Source organism: Pollachius pollachius (genome assembly GCF_949987615.1).
Source record: "Pollachius pollachius genome assembly, chromosome: 15".
NCBI classification, from domain to species: Eukaryota; Metazoa; Chordata; class Actinopteri; order Gadiformes; family Gadidae; genus Pollachius; species Pollachius pollachius.
The window spans coordinates 6,217,279-6,238,757 of NC_136948.1; the positions used below are offsets into that span (position 1 = coordinate 6,217,279).

The following is a 21,479-nucleotide window of genomic DNA, read 5'->3' on the forward strand; positions in this document are numbered from 1 at the left end:
AAATTCAACACTGTGGAGAGCAGAACTACATCGAATCACATTCCCAGCCTGCCTTACCGCTAGCGTCAGGAATACTAGGTCAGGGGGGGGAGAGACTGGTGGGTTTGTACTGGCAGGACTGGTGCAGTGGGACTGGGGGGGGGGGGGGGGTGTAACTCAGGGTGTTAATGCGCGGCTTCTTTGACCCACATGCTGAGAAGAACATATGACCAATAATTAAATATGGTCATTTTGCGTACTCGATTGGAATTGTTGAGTCATTAAGTGACTTGGTTAAAATTATCAAATTATAGTTGAAACGGCAAAGAGTAGGGTAAACCATGATAAGGGCGATACTATTCTTAAGATTTCCCTATTCTGTAATCGAATGACCCCCAGCTAGGCTGTTTAGAACGGTATTTTGAATCAACCGAACCACATGGTGACCACATTTATCGTTGTACCATATCTCAAGTCCAGATGTCATCAGACGTTCCTCTAATCGCGTTACAAACTGCTCCTTCCAGACGTCAGTGTGCGTCTCGTCAACACGCTTCCTTCTCCTCGCGCCACGCGATTAGCCAACCGAAATGACGACGCTCCATTCAAGCTCTTCTCCTTTCCATCTCCCCCTCCATTTTGCTGTCCTCCTCCCTCGTCTCTCCCCATCATCTCTGATATCGTTTATTGGTGAACCGGATGGATCCTGGCTGTGTGTGCCCACAGAGATTATGACCATGACAGAGACTAGGAGAGAGAGAGAGAGAGAGAGAGAGAGAGAGAGAGAGACACTAGGAGAGAGAGAGAGACACACAGAGAGAGCGACACATAGAGAGAGATAGACTCCCAAACACTATGAGTCACTGCAGAATATCTTTGACGCTCAGCTCAATAGATGCTGCCAGCCGTCTCTCCTCTGAATGCTACACGGGCCAAGCTTGAACCGCCCCCCTTTCCCAAGGGTTCACTCTGCAAAATGCCCACCCACACACACACACACACACACACACACACACACACACACAAACACACACACACACATAAATGGCTGTACACACGTGTGCAAATGTCTGTATACGCAAACACATACAGATATAAATAGAGGACTGAATGTTAATTACGCATCTGTATTCAACCCACGTCTAATCTGTCCCTCTTGCAGACAATGAACACATCTACATGGAGCTGGACCAGAAGTTGTCCAAGTACTGCCCTAAGGAGTGGAAGAGGGAGGCCAGCAAGGTAGGTGTCCAGAGCGCCTCTCACTGCCCACTGTAGGTTGAGTACCCTTTATAGGAAGTCTCACTTTGAAAGGTTTGAATCATGAGCATTCTGTACGTAGGAATCAACTTCCCCACAACGTCTTAAAGTGGTGGGGAAAAGTAGTTACACATTCACGTAGGAATTGCGATCATCCATTCAGGTTATAATAATAATGATAATATTGAGACTTGAATAAAAAGCTCTTCCTTTGATTCCTGTCAGCGTTTCGTCTACTCTCACTTCACCATTTTCTCCATAATCCGATAATCCGTTTGAGGTTGATAGAATTTATTCAAATATATAAAAGACTTAATCTTACACCCACTTTACTCATCTATCGTGCCGTTATTTGCCACACCGCCGTTTCTTAGCGCACGGAGGACTAGAGTAGATCCTGAGATTCGCACCCCCTATGTACTGAATCGTGATTCGATTTTGAATCGGGGATCATTCTGAAACGAGAATAGATTTTGATTCGAGTCATGTGGGTTACAGAGAGATTTACACCCCATATGTGTAATAATACACTGTGAACAACGCAACGTACTTCTGTACGGACCGCATTCATCAGTTATTGAATTGAGTAACGTCAGCGATACGCATCAATCGGAGGACTTCATGACCGTTGATGTTCTGATGTTCTGCTCATTTGTTCCACAGGGCATCGACCAGTTCGGCCCTCCCATGATAATCCACTTCAGAGCCCAGTATTACGTGGAGAACGGGAGGTTGATAAGGTGAGCAAAACCACAGCCCACTGCCCATAGCTATCAGAAGACACCAGCGGTTAAACCACAGCTAACTAGCTATAGCTATCAGAAGACACCAGCGGTTAAACCACAGCTAACTAGCTATAGCTATCAGAAGACACCAGCGGTTAAACCACAGCTAACTAGCTATAGCTATCAAAATATACTAGGAATTCAACCACAGCTTACTACTAGCTTTAGGTATCAGAAGTTACTAACATTTGAACCACAGATAATTAGGCTATACATAAAAGAAAAATAAAGGATTTAAAGCAAAGCAAAGTGCAAAGCTATCAGAAAATACCAGGGGTTAAACCACAGCTAACTAGTTATAGCTATAACATAAAAAAGTAGTATTTAAACCATCGCTAACTTGCAATTGCCAACTGACAATACCATGATGAAAAAAACAATATATATGCAAAATATATTATATATATATATACAATGTATGCAATATATTTTTATTTGATATTTATTTAATATTTTTTCATTTTATAAATGAATTATAAAGGAATAATGTAAAATCAAAAAACCAAATGATGTATTTCTATATATATATGTATTTTGTACTGACTATCTCTCAACGGTCTCAGATGTTCACGTGTGATAATGAGCTCAGAAACCATAAAACCAAACAGACATTTTCATGTAATGCATTCTTATGGTAATACCTCACTTTTACAACCGCTTTATTACTCTAATAAACCAAATCACGGATATCTTTATGACTTTAATAAAAGGGTGAAGGATGTTTTGGCATAATGTGCATCTTATCAAGGTTACTTCCTTTTCCTGCTGAGCTTCTGCGACCCTGCGAAGACAGACAGAGCCTGGCAGACTGTCGTAGATAAAGAGCAAAACAAATAAAGTTACCTTGAATTGAGGACTCGGGTTACCCTCACACATCCCACGGTTGCATTCCAGTGTGTTGTTCTCCGGTGACTTCACTTATCCTCACTTCCTAAATATTTAGAGATTCTCCTTGATTGTCACAATCTTAAGTACAGAACACAGGAAGCCTGGAGCAGTCACAGGATGGGTTATTGTATCCAACAACACGGCAACACATGTTTAGACTACACTCCACATTTAGACATGCCCCCATGAAGGTTATGATTTACTCAACAGTCGCCAAGGCCTTTAATAACACCGCTCCTTTCCTCCTGCTCGGCCACTCAGAGCTTCTTCTTAAAGGGTTCTACTTCTTCCTCTAACGATCTAACAAACGAGTACTTGCTAACAAGCGTCTAATAACTATTTTTTTAAGTGAATCTCGACAGACCCCCCCCCACACACACACACACACAGCTGGACCCCCTATCCTCGGTATGGCGAACAAACATTGTATTGACATTTAGGGCACTTAGCAGACGCGTTTATCAAAAGTGACTTACAGCGGTTCACGCACACATCCACACACCAACGGCGGTGTCAACAATGCAATGAGACAGCCATCTCGTCGGGAGCAGTTAGGGTGAGGCGTCTCGCTCAGGGACACCTCGACACTCCTCTAGGGGGAGGCGGGAATCGAACCAGGAACCTTCCAGTTACAAGTCAAGCCGCATCACTGGCCCGCGGGAAATTACAACGGGAAATAGTACACAGCCCGTGCCTCTGCAGTGACTCACGGTCTCCCCCGGTCTCTCTCTCTTCCCCCCCCCCACACAGTGACCGGGCGGCCAGGTACTACTACTACTGGCACCTGAGGAAGCAGGTGCTGCTGTCCCAGTGCGTTCAGCGAGAGGAGGCCTACTTCTTGCTGGCCGCCTTCGCCCTGCAGGCAGACCTGGGGAACTTCAAGCGCAACAAGCACTTTGGAAAGTACTTCGAGCCTGAGGCCTACTTTCCCCCCTGGGTGAGTCACGACCTGGAGTAGACGCAGTGTGTTGATTTTGGTTTTATTCCACACGCGCTCTTTGTTAGTGCGCATGTATTTTTAGTTTCGGTGGGTGCGTTTGTATGCGCGCATGTCTGAGTGTGCACTTGTTAATTCGGGCTTGTAAAGGTGAGGGTGGTGGTGCTACCACCGACTAACACACACACACACACACACACACACACACACACACACACACACACACACACACACACACACACACAGTAATACTTGTAGATTCAGTAGTTGTGCATGTCCCTCTATGTCCTCTGATCCTGTTTTCAATTCAGTGTCCAAAGGTGAAAAGCACACATATCCAACCAAACCTTATCCAACCTTAAAGCACACATATCCAACCAAACTGTTAGTGCTTGGTTCTACGAACATTCTTACTGCGCCGACAGCAATAAATTGTTTATTTTTCCTTCTGACAAATGTACTTATTGTAAGTCGCTTTGGCTAAAAGCATCTTCCAAATGCCCTAAAAGTATAAGCATAAGTGAGTTCATTGAATAAATGAGAAGGTACAAGTGAAGAACAGCCTGGTGTCCTAGCGTCTGTATGTAGGTCTCCTCGCCTTTTATTCACCGTCCCAAGCAACCAAACAGCACGTGGCATAACGAGAATTAGGACACCTGGGTTATTTCAAGTGCTAGAAAGTGGCACAAGCTTGTGGTGTTGTGGTGTCATGCACAATCTGGAGGAATACTTGGATTCAGTGGTGCATTGTGGGAAACCTCCCACCCCCTCTGGCCAACAAACTAGACCGCCATGGTCATGGCAACCACACCCAAACTGATTGCCCCCTTGACTTCCTGTGATTAACTTGCTTATCAGGCCTGTCAGACCAGCCCAGCACAGGAAGTAGATGTTTGGGCATGAGCTGTGACCTGTACACTAGTTTATACTACTTGTCCATGTACACACGCACGGAAATGTCCACACACACACCCACACACACACATGCCAATGTTCACACACACACACACGCAATCGTATCACCTTCCTTTACAATCTATGACACTCGAATCGCGCGGGGAAAGACCCAGCAGAAAGTACAGGACACTAATAGTACAATCCGGTAATAATGAAGGACTCCCTTATCTTATCCCTGCTGAACCCCCTCATCCCCAGGGGGGGGTGAGGTGCTCCCCTTACCTTACGGACCAGAGACACATGAGCCCAGCCCAGAGGGAAGCCAGCTCGCTGAGCTCTGGTTTCCGGAGCCAGAGCCACGGGGATCCCGGGTGTTTCCGGGTGTTTCCGGGTCTCGTCCCGTAGACATCTGTTAGCCCGGGAGCGCTTCACTTTAGAAGCCTCAGGGCGGACCCCCCCGTGTCAGTCAGAGGCTGGATGAACCCTGCATGACCCCCCACACCCCGCAGACTACGCTCACAGACGGCCATTTTAGTGCAGTTCTTGGCTTTTTTGGGGTTAATAATTGCATTTGGTGGTACTACTAGAATAGGGTTACATGTCTGTATTTTTAAATACCCCTTGCACACACAAAGCCAATTTCAGCATCTTCGAAAATGGTATTATTATTATTATTTTTTGTTACTTGTTGACAGGCGTTCTCGGTGGGCGTGTGTACTCCCCCTTGGCCGGACGTAGATATCTAGATTTCTCTAGTTTAGCAGATGTAAAACATGTGTACATGCGGCATATGACAGTCTAAAGCAAATCGAAACGTCGAAAAAGCATAATATCAACCAAAAGGGGGGAGACGAGGAGGCGAGTGAAACTACCCAGTACACAAAAGACAACAGCAACACACACACACACACACACACACCAGGGGGCCTTGTGGAAGCGCAGTTCACAACACCCACCCACCCACACACCCACACACATACACACGCACACACACACACACACTTCGGAAGTTCTGTCGAATTGATTCCAGACTGGTTCTTTCCGTGTCAGGGCTGACATTTATACAACATTCATAGGTCATAAAAACACCACTCCTCCGCTGCAGTAACAAGGGTCACTCCCTTCTTCTTCGGAAACACACCCTCATTCTGTCGGAGAAGGAAATGCCTGACTCACCCAGACATGCCTCTTCTGTGCTCCCTAAACGTCCCCCTTTTCCCCACTGACTTTAGGTTTTTTCCCTGACCCTTTGGGGTGTTTAGGGCAAACGTGTTGTTTAGTTTAAGTTGGGGATGTTATCACAGCCCAAGAATAACCCGCTGAGACTGTGATGGACATAAACGGCTCTTTATTTGACAGGGACCATACACATTAAAAACATTGCTGATAATGTACCAGAATCGTCCAGAGCAGTGCCGGCTTTCATCCACAGTCCCTGAAACGCCCGAATAAACACAGTCTGAAACGGCTGAGGTTGACGTTTCCCGCCGCTGTGTTTGACTTCCTGTCAGGTGATCACCAAGCGGGGGCGGGACTACATCCTGCGCCACATCCCCAACATGCACAAGGACCAGTTCGCCCTGACGGCCTCGGAGGCCCACCTCAAGTACATCAAGGAGAGCGCCCAGCTCGACGACGTCACCGTCCACTACTACCGCCTCTACAAGGTGAGACTAACCCCGCTACTAACCCCTCAGTCCACTAACCCCTCCACTAATACCGCCTCTACAAGGTGAGACTAACCCCGCTACTAACCCCTCAGTCCACTAACCCCTCCACTACTACCGCCTCTACAAGGTGAGACTAACCCCGCTACTAACCCCTCAGTCCACTAACCCCTCCACTACTACCGCCTCTACAAGGTGAGACTAACCCCGCTACTAACCCCTCAGTCCACTAACCCCTCCACTAATACCGCCTCTACAAGGTGAGACTAACCCCGCTACTAACCCCTCAGTCCACTAACCCCTCCACTACTACCGCCTCTACAGGGTGAGACTAACCCTGCTACTAACCCCTCAGTCCACTAACCCCAATGCCTCTACAAGGTGAGACTAACCCCGCTACTAACCCCTCAGTCCACTAACCCCAATGCCTCTACAAGGTTGGACTCATCACCTCAGTCCACCAACCCAACTACTAACCCCACTACTAACCCCAACTACTAACCCCAACTACTAACCCCACCACTAACCCCAGCGCCTCTACAAGGTGAGGCTCATCCCCTCAGTCCAATAACGCAACTACTAACCCCACTACTACCTCCTCTACAAGGTGAGACTCATCAGTCCACTAACCCCACCACTAACCCCACTACTAACCCCAGCGCCTCTACAAGGTGAGACTCAACCCCTCAGTTCTCCAGCACTAACCCCTTCTGGGCCACGACTTTCTATTCTCACCACGGATGTCCGGTCTGGGATTGATAGTCGACCTTCTCTTGGTAAAGGTCATCTTTTCTTATCTAGTCATGTAGCCCAAGCAACCTTTTACCCAGGGTGTCCCACAGTGAGGATTTTGCGCATCGTTTCCTTAAAGAACGGATTGGGGTTCTGCTTCCTGCTCAAGGGCGCCTAACCCGCCGTACAGAGAAACGGTGTCGAACACTGCCGCCACTCCATTCCTGGTCCTGATGAAGTACTTGACAACATATTTGTTCAAACATGTCTGTACCACATGCTCTTCAGTGCTGAGGGCTATCCATGGAATACTGTGTGTTTCCTGACTTTGATTAAAAACATGAGATAGCATCACCTCCTGCTGATGCTATCTCATGTTTGGACTCATTTCTTAGCCGCCGTAGGGCGGGCAGATTGCTGAGGTGATTTCTTGGATATGTTAATGTCGCGTTAAAGCCACAATCGGTTCTTCCCACCACGGGGCAGAAAGCACACAAACACGCTATTTGTTAGCAAACTGGTCGGACACCCATCTCCTGCCCGTCCCTGGTGGGTCTGTTGATGCTGCTGTGCTTTATTATATCATATAAACATAAAAATATACGATTAATGTAATAATTATTTTCTGTGTTTCATTAATTGATGGCACGTGTTTGAGGTGAGCTTCATCTGAGGAGATATATCAGTTTGAAGATTAGCATGAAACTCCGTCACTTCTGAAAGTTAGCTTGCAAACCGTAAAAGGTAGCTTGCGCACGTAGCCATTAGTGATCGACCAATATATCGGCTGGCTGATATATCGGGCCGATATTTGTGTTTTTTTCGTGAATCGGCATTCGCCGATGCTTCGGTGCTGCGTTCGCCGATAGTTTTTACAGACAGACAGTTCAATAAATGTTCCTTTTTTAAATTGAGACTTCAATATTTGTTATCATCGTTAAATGTAAATTGAGCGAGCAAAGCAGTATCGGCGAAAAAAAATCATCTCAAGAAAATTGCCAGCCCGTATCGGTCACCGGCTAAGGCTGATGAAATAACATCGGTATCAGCATCAGCCCTAAAAAATCCATATCGGTTGATCCCTACTTGCCATACGCTACAGTGGAAATGCAAAAAACGGGTTCGGGCCGTTATTCACACTTTGATTTGGAGGAACAAAGCCATTTCGTCTGACCAGAGGACTCACACGGGAGAGGTTTCAGAAGGTTAATCTGCCAAACGTTGAAGTGTTCGTCCCTCACAGCGTCCATTCTCTCCACAGGACAAGAAAGAGGTGGAGGCGTCGCTCACGCTAGGACTGACGCTCCGCGGGATCCAGATCTTCCAGGTAGCCGCTGCTGATGGAGCTCCATGCCCATGACACTCCGTGTTTAAAGCCAGCGTGCGACTTAAGCTGAATTTAAATACTATTTACCGTGTAGGTTGGTCAAAGGCATATTTAGGGGATCAAACCCAGTGCCTTTCATCTGGGGGCTTAACACAGTTGGCCACACAGTAATACTCTATCCTGCCTTGGTCTTAGTCAGCAGTTGTTTGCTGTCAGTTCGTTTTTGATAGCATTGAGTATTTATATTGTACTATATATGTTAATCCTGAACTCTAAAATGGTTTTGTGTTTATCCGATGGCTTGTTTCAGAACGTGGGGTCCGTGAGACAGCTGCTGTATGACTTCCCCTGGACCAACGTGGGCAAGCTGGTCTTCGTGGTGAGTCCACCACTACATAGATCACATGACCCAGAGTCAGGTCACATGACGCCAAACACCTGGTCACGTGACGAGCCTTAAAACTTGAATATCACTTAAACCTGACGCAGACCCAAAACAGGCTCACGACTGCGTCGAAGCGTCTGCAGAGTCATTGCGTTGCGTAGACGTGGAACCATAACTGAGCCTCTAAGCCTCGCGACTTGAATCAGCCGGGACCTCACCATACGATATTACAAAGATTTGTGAGTAGCGTTACGAAAGGTGTTGCCATTCTGTAACTTTGGATTTCTGCGGCTATGTGGTTTAACCTTGTTTAAGTTTGGTTAAGGTGGTTTGACTTGCTTAAGTTTGTTGCTTAAGTTTGTTGTTTTGGCTTCCCCAGGTCAGTCAGTGTCCGCAGTCTTTTTATTTTTTAATGACGTAGCCGAACCCGACTGAACGTAGCTGAACCTAATTTAGGCGAACACACCCTCCCCAAAAGTCATGTCACATGACCACACCTACCTGCTGATTGGTGCGTGGGGAGCCCAGGTCTGGCCCCAGTGGTTGGAGGGATCTTGGTCTCATCAGGGGGCTGCCTGGTCCTGGTCTCTGGATGGCTGCAGGGCGGTGGAAACACTGAGTCAGGACTCCTCTGCTGGACCCTGCGGCCGTCCTCTGGAAACGATCACAGAACTATTGAATAGTTTCCCTCCCTGGACACACACACACACACACACACACACACACTCACAGACACATTAACGCACAAACACACACACACACACACACACTGACACTTTAACACACACACACACACACTGACACATTAACACACACACACACACACACACTGACACATTAACACACACACACACACACTGACACATTAATACACACACACAAGTTCGATATGCGCATGTTCACATTCTGCAGCGTCACCAACAACATTTTAACAGAGAGAGCGAGAGAGATGGAGACCCAGGGTGCTACTGCATGAGCCCCACACTACGCACCCCGTGCCCTGAGAGGAGAACTGGTTGAACCCTCTCTCCCCAGCTCCTCCCTCCCCTACACTGTATTCTCTCCTCTCCCCCTGCTCCTCTCCCTTCCCCTCTCCCCTTTTCAAGCTCCTCCTTCTATCCAGGCCCTTCTCCTCTCTGGCCTCTCCCCCTCCTCTCCCCCTCCTCTCCCCCTCCTCCTCCCCTTCCTCATCTCTCCCCCTCCTCTCCCTCCTCTCCCCCTCCTCTCCCCCTCCTCTCTCCCTCCTCCTCCCCTTCCTCATCTCTCCCCCTCCTCTCCCTCCTCTCCCCCTCCTCCTCCCCTTCCTCATCTCTCCCCCTCCTCTCCCTCCTCTCCCCCTCCTCTCCCCCTCCTCTCTCCCTCCTCCTCCCCTTCCTCATCTCTCCCCCTCCTCTCCCTCCTCTCCCCCTCCTCTCCCCCTCCTCTCTCCCTCCTCCTCCCCTTCCTCATCTCTCCCCCTCCTCTCCCTCCTCTCCCCCTCCTCTCCCCCTCCTCTCTCCCTCCTCCTCCCCTTCCTCATCTCTCCCCCTCCTCTCCCTCCTCTCCCCCTCCTCTCTCCCTCCTCCTCCCCTTCCTCATCTCTCCCTCATCCCTCCCTCCTCTCTCCCCTCTCCCCCTCAATCCTCCCTACTCTCTCCCTCCTCCCTCCTGCGTCAGCCGCTCTCTGAGCTGAGTGCAGCAGTCAGTTAATTGGATTCTATCGGAGCTGCGTCATATTGCAGACTGGGACGGGCGGCTGGCGGGAGAATCTGTTGTTCATCAAGCAGCCCCCCCCACCCCCCTCCAGCCCCGGCCTATTAATCTGTCCCTGTGTAGGGGGGGGGGGGGGGGGGGGAATGGTTGGACTCCAATTGTCTTTCTAAAGACCTTTATGTGTAATATTTGTTTGCACTTAGGTGTTGCACGATTGTTGCACGAACATTGAAGAAACCCCCTCAAAATATATCCTAGGTATAGGTCCAGGGATAAGTGTGCTACAAATAATATATCTTTTGTATAGGTTCAGGGATTAGTGTGCTACAAAATTCTCCCCAGGAGGTGAAACTGGGGGGACTCAACTTGTTATATTTTCTTAAAAATGGGTCCCAAAGACGGCGATTGGAGGGGAACCAAAGGCCTATCCCGTGGTGAAGTGATCTCATGTACGTCTGAATGGAGTGAGATTGAAAAGCTCCTTCCTGCGGGTGGGGAGTGCATCAGGGCTCTTTTGAAAAAGTCCAAACGCCATCAGAGATGTTTATACGTCGCTGCTGGATTCGGTCCGGGTGAAATGAGGAACATCTGCTGCGGTGTCGACACGGCGTCCAACGGCGGAACAAGCCCGCTTTATCTCGCGCTTTGGTTTTCCACAGCGGCCGCCAACATCAAATCACCCGCAGTCGTCCCTGATTAGTGTTTCTCTCAGAAGAGCAGATTGCGTTACTGGCGGTGTCTTCGTTGTCTTTGGCGCAACGAGCCGCCAAAAAACATGGTTTTCTTCAAGAACAGACCACGTCCCTTCCCGGACGTGGTCATGTTTGCTTTGAGCCAGATGATCAATGAACTGTGCTTGTTTATCAGCCGTCGTAGCTCACCAGAGAGTCGGGGAGGCTGTTGAACACGCTGCTTTTTTCAGTTGCATTTGGTTGAATATACCAGCGATGCTTAAAATCGTTTTCCTTCTTGTCGTTTTACCTTCCAGCGACGTAGCAACAGCGCATCAGTTGTTTTTTTGAAGTTGGTTTCTAAAAAGTACAGATTAAGGGGATTAGGATCTAATATTTATCGTGTACTTTTGGATGTTTGCTTTAGTTTTTTACAGTTTACATTACTTGCAATCTGGCAACCCAGCCACCACCTGTTGCCATGCAACCAACAAGTGACAAACACCTTATTGATTATACATAAAATATGGGCTCTTTAAACAAATTCCGATTTTGTATTCACAACATTCAGTACGATGCTACATCCCTGATGACGTGCTAATGTTGGTTTCAGGGGAAGAAGTTCGAGATCCTTCCGGACGGTCTGCCCAGCGCACGGAAGCTAATGTACTACACGGGCTGTCCCGTGCGCTCCCGCCACCTTCTGCAGCTGCTGAGCAACAGCCACCGCCTGTACATGAACCTGCAGCCCGTCCTGAAGCAGGTCCGCCACCTGGAGGAGAACGAAGGTACTGCAGCTGTTGCCTTTATTCTAGTGTTCTTTTGTACTTTGTACGATATTGCTAAATGATAGATATTTCTGTAGTGTTTTTGACTAAGGGGTGCCTTTATATTTGAGTCAATGTCTCATTGCCCAATTCTCAATGCCGAGTGTAAACCAAACAAGTGTGAAACCGGTTCCAATTGGGTCGCATTCACACCTGTATTGCAATTGACCCAATCCCGATCGGGTCGGATCATTAATGACAATTAAGTCTTCCAATTATCTCAATGCCGAGTGTGAACACTGTCCCCGCCCCCAACGAGTGTTCCGCCTCCGCCCCCCTCCAGAGAAGAAACAGTACCGGGAGTCCTACATCAGCTCCAGCGACGCCCTGGAGCTGGACATGGACCCCCTGGACAAGAGGTGCCGGGCCAGCGGCAGCAGCGCCGGCAGCATGTCCCACCACCACAAGCGTCTGTCCCGCCACTCCACCGCCTCCCACGGCAGCTCGCACACCTCGGGCGTGGAGACGGACAGCTTCCGGACCCCCGGCCAGCCGCCGCACCGGGCGCTGCGCGGGTGCAGCTCCTCCACCACCAGCCAGGGCAGCTCGCACACCTCGGGGGTGGAGAGCAGCGGGAAGGACCGCATCCTGGACGAGGGTAAGGCCGGCGGCGCCGCGTGGGTTGTGCGCAGGGTTGAACGGTTGAGGGAAATCACCGAATTGCGATTATTTCGACCAATATTGCGATTGCGATTTTTTTTTAGCGCAGCCTTTGCGATTTGCACGTCGCGTTCTAGTACATCGGGATGTCGATTTCAATTTGATTAATCGTTCAGCCCAAAATGTGTGTTAGGGTTAGGGTTACGATGCGTGGATTAGAGTTTTCCGATACTAACACCACTATCGGAAATTCCTCCAATACTGCCTAAAATGCAGTATCGGGTATTGGAGAGTACGCAAGTCTATGCGCCGATCCGATACCTTCACATGACCAGCTCATTCACTACACAGGCACATCACAGCAGTGCAATGCTGCGTTTGTCAGCGGTCAAAGGTGGAAAGCCAGAATCGGAAACGTGTCATCTTCGACCTACGTGTATTCCAGCTACCAAGTCGGAAAAACATGGATTCATGGACGCTTAACTACAAGAATGCAAATGTTTTATCTTAATCATAGTATATAAATGATCTTTTTTCTGAAAAATGTAAGTTTTGACGAGTTTTGCCGAGATCGAATATGTTGGATATCGAGTTGCATTTGTTAGCCTAGCGTACAGATCGAAGATGCCGGATTTCAAGTACCGTCTGTTGACCTAACGTAGAAATGGAATGTGTCTGACATGGAGTTCCGTTTGTTGACCTAACGTAGAGATCGAGATGTTGGTGGACGACCCGAAGGACTATGAGGAGCTCCACGAGATGGCTCTGGAGCTGACCCAGGAGCTGACCCAGGACCTGTGCATCCACATCACCGAGGACATGCTCACCATGTCGCCAGACCAGGGCAGCGGATACTCGGGTATGCCCACTACCTTCAGCCAATCTCTCAAATATCGATAAATAAAAATAAATCCTATATGTATCGTATATATGTATATATATGATCGTGTATGTATATTGTTTCTCTTTCTTCTGACAAATGTACTTCTGTAAGTCATTTGGATAAAAGGCTCTGCTAAATGCCCTGAATGTAAATGTAAATGTGTGCGTTCATGTCAATTTCTGTGAGTATTTTACACCGCATATCAAATTGCCTGACCAGTCGCATGGCAACAACAGCTTGTTAACACCGACAACGCACGCTAACGCCGACGGCTAGGAGAAAGCTTTCAAAACAGTTGTGCGTTTTGGTTCCATCAGGTCTCATCGTGAAGGATGTGAGCTCGTCGACGTCCAGCTCCTCTGAGACGGTGGTGAAGATGAGGGGGCAGAGTATAGAATCCCTCCCCCAGGTAAGGGGTCGCCCGGCTCGGAGATAGAGAAACGTTCTCCGTGTGGTCACTGTGACGTAGGGCTGAACGATTTGGGGGGAAATATTTGAATTGCGATTATTTAGACCAATATTGCGATTGCGATTTGGTACGCGATTTTTCTTTTTAACGTTCATTATGTTCTGTATTATTCACTAAACACAAGCAATTCATTATTCTATAGTATGACCAACACAACATTGGAAGCAGTCACCATATAAATGTTCTTTCCTTTAGGCCAGGCCTATGTGTTGAGATCAATTGATGTAGGAAATGATATCATAACATCTTTATCTATTGAATTGGAAGAGACAAATAAATACAAATCTTACTGATCTCCAATCTTATTCAAAACACGTCGGTTTGAATTCGATTTATCGTTCAGCCTTACTGTGAAATACCTTTTGTGTTGCACAGAGATGGTGACATTGATTGGCTACGTCTACCAGAGCATGGACGCATAATGGAGTTCTTGCCAAAACTTTAGTTTTGACAGTTTTAATTAATAGCCCTTGTCAAAGTTGCTTGTGGCCTTGCCAGTATAACACTAGGAAATGAAGTGCAAGACATTGGTGTCGACTTTTCAAATACTGTGACAAAAAAAAATTAAAACCATAACTTTTTGTTAGACAGGTAATTTTGGTTGGCTGTGACTATACTGCCCTCTTCAGCTAGCACTGGAAATATCTGTTCACATAATATATTCTGGATTAACAGAGTGAATCAATCGAATTCACCCGACCACGTTGATTTCCGATAAGAACCACAATCATTAAGGGGCACAGTTCTATTGTATTTCATAGAGCAAGTAGATGATTGAAAGTCCTACTCCTTAATCCTAAAACACTGATGCCTGCCACGTGCACACATCCCATGCCATGGATTAAATCTCAAGATTATCTTAAACTTCTCACTCATGTTTCATTTGCTCTCCCCGCCCTGCTAGACGTTGGTCTGCCGTAAGACCCAGTCGTCCACCGACCGCCACAGCCAATCCCTGGACGACGTGCGCCTCTACCAGAAGGGCTGCATGCAGTGGGCGGAGCTCTGCCAAGACACCGCCCACAGCTACACCTTCGGCTGCGCCCAGGAGCTCAGCGACAGCTGTGCCTACCCGGGGCTGACGGAGCCGAGCGTTGGCGTCCGCGGCGAGCAGCACGCCTTCCCCATCAAGAGGACCAACAAGTACTTCTCCCTGGACCTCACCAGCGACGAGGTGCCCGAGTTCGTGGTGTGAGGGCTGGGGAGCCGAGGGTGGGGGTGGGGGGTGGGGGGGGAACACACCAGCCAGGGAGATCCGGTCTGAACGCCGGTCGGGAGCAGTCGGAACCAGTCACGATCGGTTACTACAGCAGAAGTCAGAGGAGGGTGGGTGAACTGGATTGAACTGGAGTAAACGCGTCTAAAGCGGTCTGAACCCGGTTTGTTTTTGGGGGATACTGCGTCGGTTGAGTGCCCCCCCCCCCCCCCCACATGTATCTAACATGACTCGACAGAGCATGCAGAGGCATCAGGTGGAAACCGGAACTTCATAGATGGGATAAAAAAATAACTCTTTGTTGAAGAGGGTTATCTTAAAGTCGACTTCTGCTTCTCCACTGTGACGCTCCCGTCGTTTGGACTGGAGAGCGAGAGGGAAAAGTGTTGTTACAAAATGCATTTCTTCTGTCAGTCGGCCAACACTAGAGCGCATTCAAAGAGCTTCATGGGACAGAAACGGTTTGACGATCACCATGACGACAGTGCCTATACTAATAAGAAGAAAAAAAAAAAGGACCCGTTGTAGGTCACAAACCGACTGACACATTGCACGTTGTATGAACACCGAAGACATGGGACGTACAAGCACACACATCGTGGCTTCATGTTGAACTCATCCATACCACGCGCGATGTAGGAGCCAAGAGCTGACAGCCAAAGAAAAGACCACGCTCAAACTGGGGAATAAACGGATCATGTGCCCGCATGAGGATCCATTACCATGTAAGAAACATCCCTTTAACCCTTGACCCCAAGAGTAGAGACCAGGGGCATCTGGGAAGTGGAGTCATTTGAGTGATTTGAGTGAACATCCAGCATGTTCCATGTCATTATTACCATGGCGGGAAGTGCAGAGTGCCAACATACTACATACATGTTCCTGTGAACACGTACCAGAGGTGCCTTTTGTCATACTATGCAAGTTCCTGGACATCTCGCAAAAACGCTCACCGTGACAATCACACCCACACCTTCTTCACTGACTGCGATTTTTTAAAAACGCTTTTAGTCTGAAGCACTCCCCAGTAGTTAGAAATATACTAGGTCACAATTCAGACACTGGGACCCCTCAATACATCAGTCTAATTTGGTCAGATAAATAAACAGCTTTTTCTTTCATAACTGGGATTATTAATGTTTCTTCATGGCCATTTTTATGTTTTCTTAATGTAAAGTTTTCAGTGAGGTGATGGTTTCTCTGGGAAACCTCATTCGGTTAACGAATCATTCATGTCCCTATACAAAACTTGGCTCCGTGTTGATTTTTTGTTCTAACCCTTTACACTAAGATATGTTGCATTGTTGTTTATATAGAGTGCATTGTTTTGTTTTGTTATTATTATTTCAAACTGGAATTTTTCAAACTTTTTTATAAAAGATTTTATCCTACTTTTTTTTTTTTTACCTTTCCCAAAATCGTCATCTTTATCATCATGGACATCTTTGTATTTTTTGTATTGAGTGTTGACTCGCGTCTCTGTTGAACGGTGGTTCTGGTGTATGCGGTCAGTCTTTCAGTATTAAGAGCGACGCATGTACAGTGTTTTGGTAGTTGGTCAGGTCTTCCTTAATACTGTTGCCCCCTGGTGGCGAACAACAGAACCTGTTACATTCATGGTCATAGTAAAGAAGTCACAATGTATGTTTTAACTTGAGTTGAATAGTTTATCCTTGGGATGCCACAGACTATGTAGCGGAGAACAAAGGGATGTTATAATAGCTGATGCTATCTAACAGGTTATCGTCTTTCCTCGTCTTTTAACTCATTTGGTTAAAATACTTATAATGTGTGCCAAAATTGTGTCCATTCCATATCCATCGTTTGTCAATAGCATTGTTTCTATGATAATATTATGGCAGTTTTAATTTGTGGTGACTGAACATTCAACACTTCAACATGAGCTCACTAAAAAAAAGAGGCTTCAGGTGGATTCAGCTGCGACGGAACCATACAGCCATTGCTTTATGATTTACTTTGAAATATGTTTGTAATAACAAGCAGATTAGGGCTCCTGGTTTGAATTGAATAGTCTGAAACTGTTATATAGGGGTTAACAAATGGCTAATTGGAAAATGGGCTGGATTAGCTTTGCTAAAGCTATATGAAAACGTCAATATCTTAAAATACCTACCAACATGTTTTTTTCCAAAGCATTATTCAATGAACTCTCTTCAATATCAGACTCATTTATGTGTTGCGATGCTTAAGGCACCATGAATAAGAGGTCAAGGAAAATAATATAAAGGGTTAGGCGTAGGCCTATATAGCAGCGTTTTGTGATGTAAAAAAGTCGAACAAAAACAAATTGTTGCAAGTTTATTCGATATTTGAGTCGAACCGCTTCTGCTAAGCGTACTTATTGATGGAGATGAGTCTTATGTTGATGGGTATCACGTTGACTGGCCTTTTAGCGTCAAGGTACAGAGCCATAGAACCACGACGCTCATGCTTTCCGACGTGTGTTGTGGGCGTGTCGTGGGCGGGGTTACGTCTGCACTTGTCCTTTCTGTGAAAGGATTTCCTCGCTGGAAAAATAAATGAATGACATATTTTTCTTTTTTCTTTTTGGTCACCCTCATGTGTTCTGATGAAGTCTTTGGTCTGTGCCTTTTGTGGTACTAATACCCTCAATACTCCATAGAATAAAGGTACATTTATTTGCCAAAAAACTCTGGTCTAATTATGTTTATTCCATGTTTGTTATTATCCACAGGTAGTTTGAAAGGTACAACACACACACACACACACACACACACACACACACACACACACACACACACACACAGAGAGACACAAACTGAATCAAGAGTTCAAGAGCGTTCCTACAGCTGTCAGCTAATTTGGTCTGAAAAGTAATTAAAAATCGTTCAGACCAACAAATTTACCTTTCTTGGCCTTTATGCTTCTAGTGTAGACATTTCTCAGTCTCTCCTCCGACAGTTCAACCCTTCCCAGTGTGACTGGTAACGACTCCTTCTTTTTGCACTTATGAATGTATCTGCCGAAGCTCAGCTCGCTCTGATGTTTGGCTTGAAGACGGCGCGTGGAACGGACCGGGTTAGAAGTCATATTCTGATTGGCCGTAGATCAGGTCAGACCAATGAAATTACAGGATAGATTATATCAGCCGGAATTCAAAATTGAATGTGGGTCATATATTGTGTGAATCATATGAATGGCATCAAACGCAATAGTTAAGCTCAACGTTGGATTAAATTTACAAAAGAAACAGAGAACAGGTTTAGTCTAGTATAATCACAACAAGTCGTTTTCGTGCAATTACATCAGCGGGCGGTTTGATTAACTGAATGTGTGTAGCTCCTGATCTCCGCCGGTAGGGGGCAGTAGTGTAGTGTTGTAATTATTAAACCGAAAAGATATGTACAAATCAATACTCAATGATAATACCTAATCGGGCGTCTGCTAAACTGTACCGGAAAATAAACATTTGTGTGTCATGGGTTACGCTTCAGGTGAGGAACAGGGCTTTCTCTCTTCGAGGCATTGTCAATATATAATTTACATGTATTGCGCAATAAATACGCATTACCGCATCTGTATGCGTGTGTATGTGAAAATGAGGAACAATAGATGTAAATGAGACAACCGTGTGCGACTTCATTTGTTTATGGAAACACAACGTTGCTTCTTTACACGATGTATAGATTTGGTGGATTCAGGCTTTTCGCTGAAAACCAAGGGTTTCTGTTGTTGTTGTTGTTGCGTAAACCACGCCCCCATTGTCTAACATAAGTACAGTGTGTCTATTCCATCGCTCTCTCTCTCTCGTTCTTTTTCTCTCATTCAAGCTCTCTCGTTCTGTCTCTCACACTTACACACACACACACACACATGCACGCACACACGCACACACACACGCACACACACACACACACACAAACACACACACTCCCTCTGTCCTTCCCTCTCTCTTTCACAGACACACACACAGTCTCTCTCTCTCTCTCTCTCTCTCTCCCTCTCTCTCTCTCTCTCTCTCTCTCTCTATTCTTCCTCCTCTCGTTTTGCTTTTCCCTCCAAGCTACACAGCTGTACAGGAAATCAGTCATCCAGCACCATCCACTACTGTTACCATGGCAACCCCAGGGTGAAGAGGGTGAGGTAGGCGGGGGTGGGGGGCTATTCTCTCTGTCGCTGTGCATCCACCTCCCCTCTTCTCCTCCTCGCCTCCCCTCCCCTCGTCTCCTCCTCCCCCTCCTCTCCTTCCCTTCTCTCCCCTTCTCCTCCCCTCTCCTCTCTCCCCCCTCTCCTCTCCTCTCCTCTCCTCTCTCCTCCCCTCTCCTCTCTCCCCCCCTCTCCTCTCCTCTCCTCTCTCCTCCCCTCTCCTCTCTCCCCCCCTCTCCTCTCCTCTCCTCTCCACCTCCCCTCCTCTCTCCTCCCCTCTCTCCCCCCTCTCCTCTCTCCCCCCTCTCCTCTCCTCTCTCCCCCCCTCTCCTCTCCACCTCCCCTCCCCTCTCCTCTCCCCTCCCCTCCCCTCTCCTCTCTCCCCCCCTCTCCTCTCCTCTCCACCTCCCCTCCTCTCCTCTCCTCTCTCCCCCCCTCTCCTCCCCTCCTCTCTCCTCTCTCCTCTCCCCTCCTCCCCTCCTCTCTTTTCTTGGGCGCAGTCATGCGTGTTTTTTTCATTGAACAATAATCATAAGTAAATGTTTTGCATGCTCACCTTCCGCTGGGGGGGGCGGGGGGGTAGTCTAGTCGTGATTGTTTGAGTGTGTCTTTCATTCTGTGGGGGGGGGGGGGGGCGGGACAGACTGACTTTTTAGCCTTCAGTGACATTGTAAGGCATGTTCGCTTGGTAATGCCCCCGCAAAAAGGTTATATTTTGAGACCAAAATGTGTGCGTGTGTGTGTGTTTTTGTGTGTGTATGTGTGTGTGTTGTATGTGTGTGTGTGCCTTTATGTGTGTGTGTGGGGGTGTGTGTGTGGGGGTGTGTGTGTGTGTGTGTGAGAGAGAGAAATAGAGTGTGTGTGTGTGCGTGTGTATGTGTTTATGTGTGTGGGGATGGAGTGTCTGTGTGTGTCTGTGCAAGATATGTGTGTGTTTCTGTGAGAGACAGTGGGTGTGTGTATGTGGGTGTGTGTGGGTGTGTGAGAGATAGTGAGTTTGTGTGTGTGTGTGTTTGTGATGGGGTGTGTGTGTATGTGTGTGTGTGTGTGTGTGCGTGTCCGTGTGTGTGTGTCTGTGTCCGTGTGTGTGTGTCTGTGTGCGTGTGTGTGTGTGTGTGTGTGTGTGCGTGTCCGTGTGTGTGAGTTTCTGTGTGTGTGTGTATGTGTGATCGTAGGAAGCTTGCGGGGTATTAGGTGGCAGTGGCTCCAGCAGTGGTGACCTCTGGGTAATCCTGCGGGATGCTGAACATCCCCCCCACCCTCCTCTCCAGCTGCCTCAGAGGCCAGATGGTCACCAAATCAGAGTTAAAAACCTTGGCCACGCCCCTTTTCCCCTTTCCTTAATTCCCCTCACCATGACACACTTCTGCCATCATTCTACCTACTTCCTTCCTTCCTTTTATCCATCCCTCACTCCCTCCCTCTCTCCTCTTCACGGTCCTCAAACTCTATCGTTCTTCACCTCTCTTTTTTCCTCTCTCCCTCTCTCTCCCTCTCTCTCCTCTCTCTCTCTCTCTCTCCCTCTCTTTCTCTCCTCTCAACATGTACAGTGCACCTCCTCCACCTGAAAAACAATAGTTGCTGTCCCTTACTTTAAACTTTAAAGGGTCTCATCCCCCTAGCGGCCATCTTGAACCCATCTTGGTTCTGAAGGCTCGCTGAGCGCTCTGCGTTCGGTTCCACCGCCCAGTGAGTGTGATCATCTTAGTTTTTGGTTCTTGGCTTGTGGTTCTTGTTTCTTGGTCTTGCTCTGCTCTGCGTTCGGTTCTACCGCCCAGTCAGTGTGATCATCTTAGTTCTTGGTTCTTGGTTCCAGGTTCTTGGTTCTTGGTTCTCACTCTGCTCTGCGTTCCATTCCGTGATTCCCTGAGTTGATAATTTAACAAAGTAATCCGATTAAAACATGAACTCAGGGCCAGGATTATCCCAACGGCGACCATGTAGTGGAGAAGGAGGTGTTTGGGGGGGGGGGGATTTACTGGTAATACTGGACTTCCTGTTTCCATGATAACAGTAATAAGATAATAACCATAAAGCTTTATCAGGGTGTTTCTGTTGGACGTGGACTCAGTATTAAATATACTTTGTGTCTATTGACATGTTTTCATCTCTTCCAGAGAACATGAAGTCATCCGG

At 47.4% G+C, this 21,479-nt stretch overlaps 1 protein-coding gene across 1 annotated transcript in view; it reads left to right on the forward strand.

The window, feature by feature from the left end:
* The window catches only part of frmd6 (FERM domain containing 6), a 32,246-nt gene extending 14,385 nt beyond the window's left edge, over nt 1-17,861 (forward strand). The window contains exons 4-14 of the mRNA XM_079752063.1: nt 1,142-1,221; nt 1,903-1,979; nt 3,663-3,849; nt 6,258-6,413; nt 8,407-8,472; nt 8,783-8,851; nt 11,834-12,008; nt 12,331-12,645; nt 13,357-13,506; nt 13,848-13,939; nt 14,904-17,861. Coding sequence (XP_079608189.1) covers nt 1,142-1,221; nt 1,903-1,979; nt 3,663-3,849; nt 6,258-6,413; nt 8,407-8,472; nt 8,783-8,851; nt 11,834-12,008; nt 12,331-12,645; nt 13,357-13,506; nt 13,848-13,939; nt 14,904-15,194 — 1,658 coding nt within the window. The 3' untranslated portion in view covers nt 15,195-17,861. The remainder of the gene's footprint in view (nt 1-1,141; nt 1,222-1,902; nt 1,980-3,662; nt 3,850-6,257; nt 6,414-8,406; nt 8,473-8,782; nt 8,852-11,833; nt 12,009-12,330; nt 12,646-13,356; nt 13,507-13,847; nt 13,940-14,903) is intronic.
* Nucleotides 17,862-21,479: the final 3,618 nt, after the last annotated feature.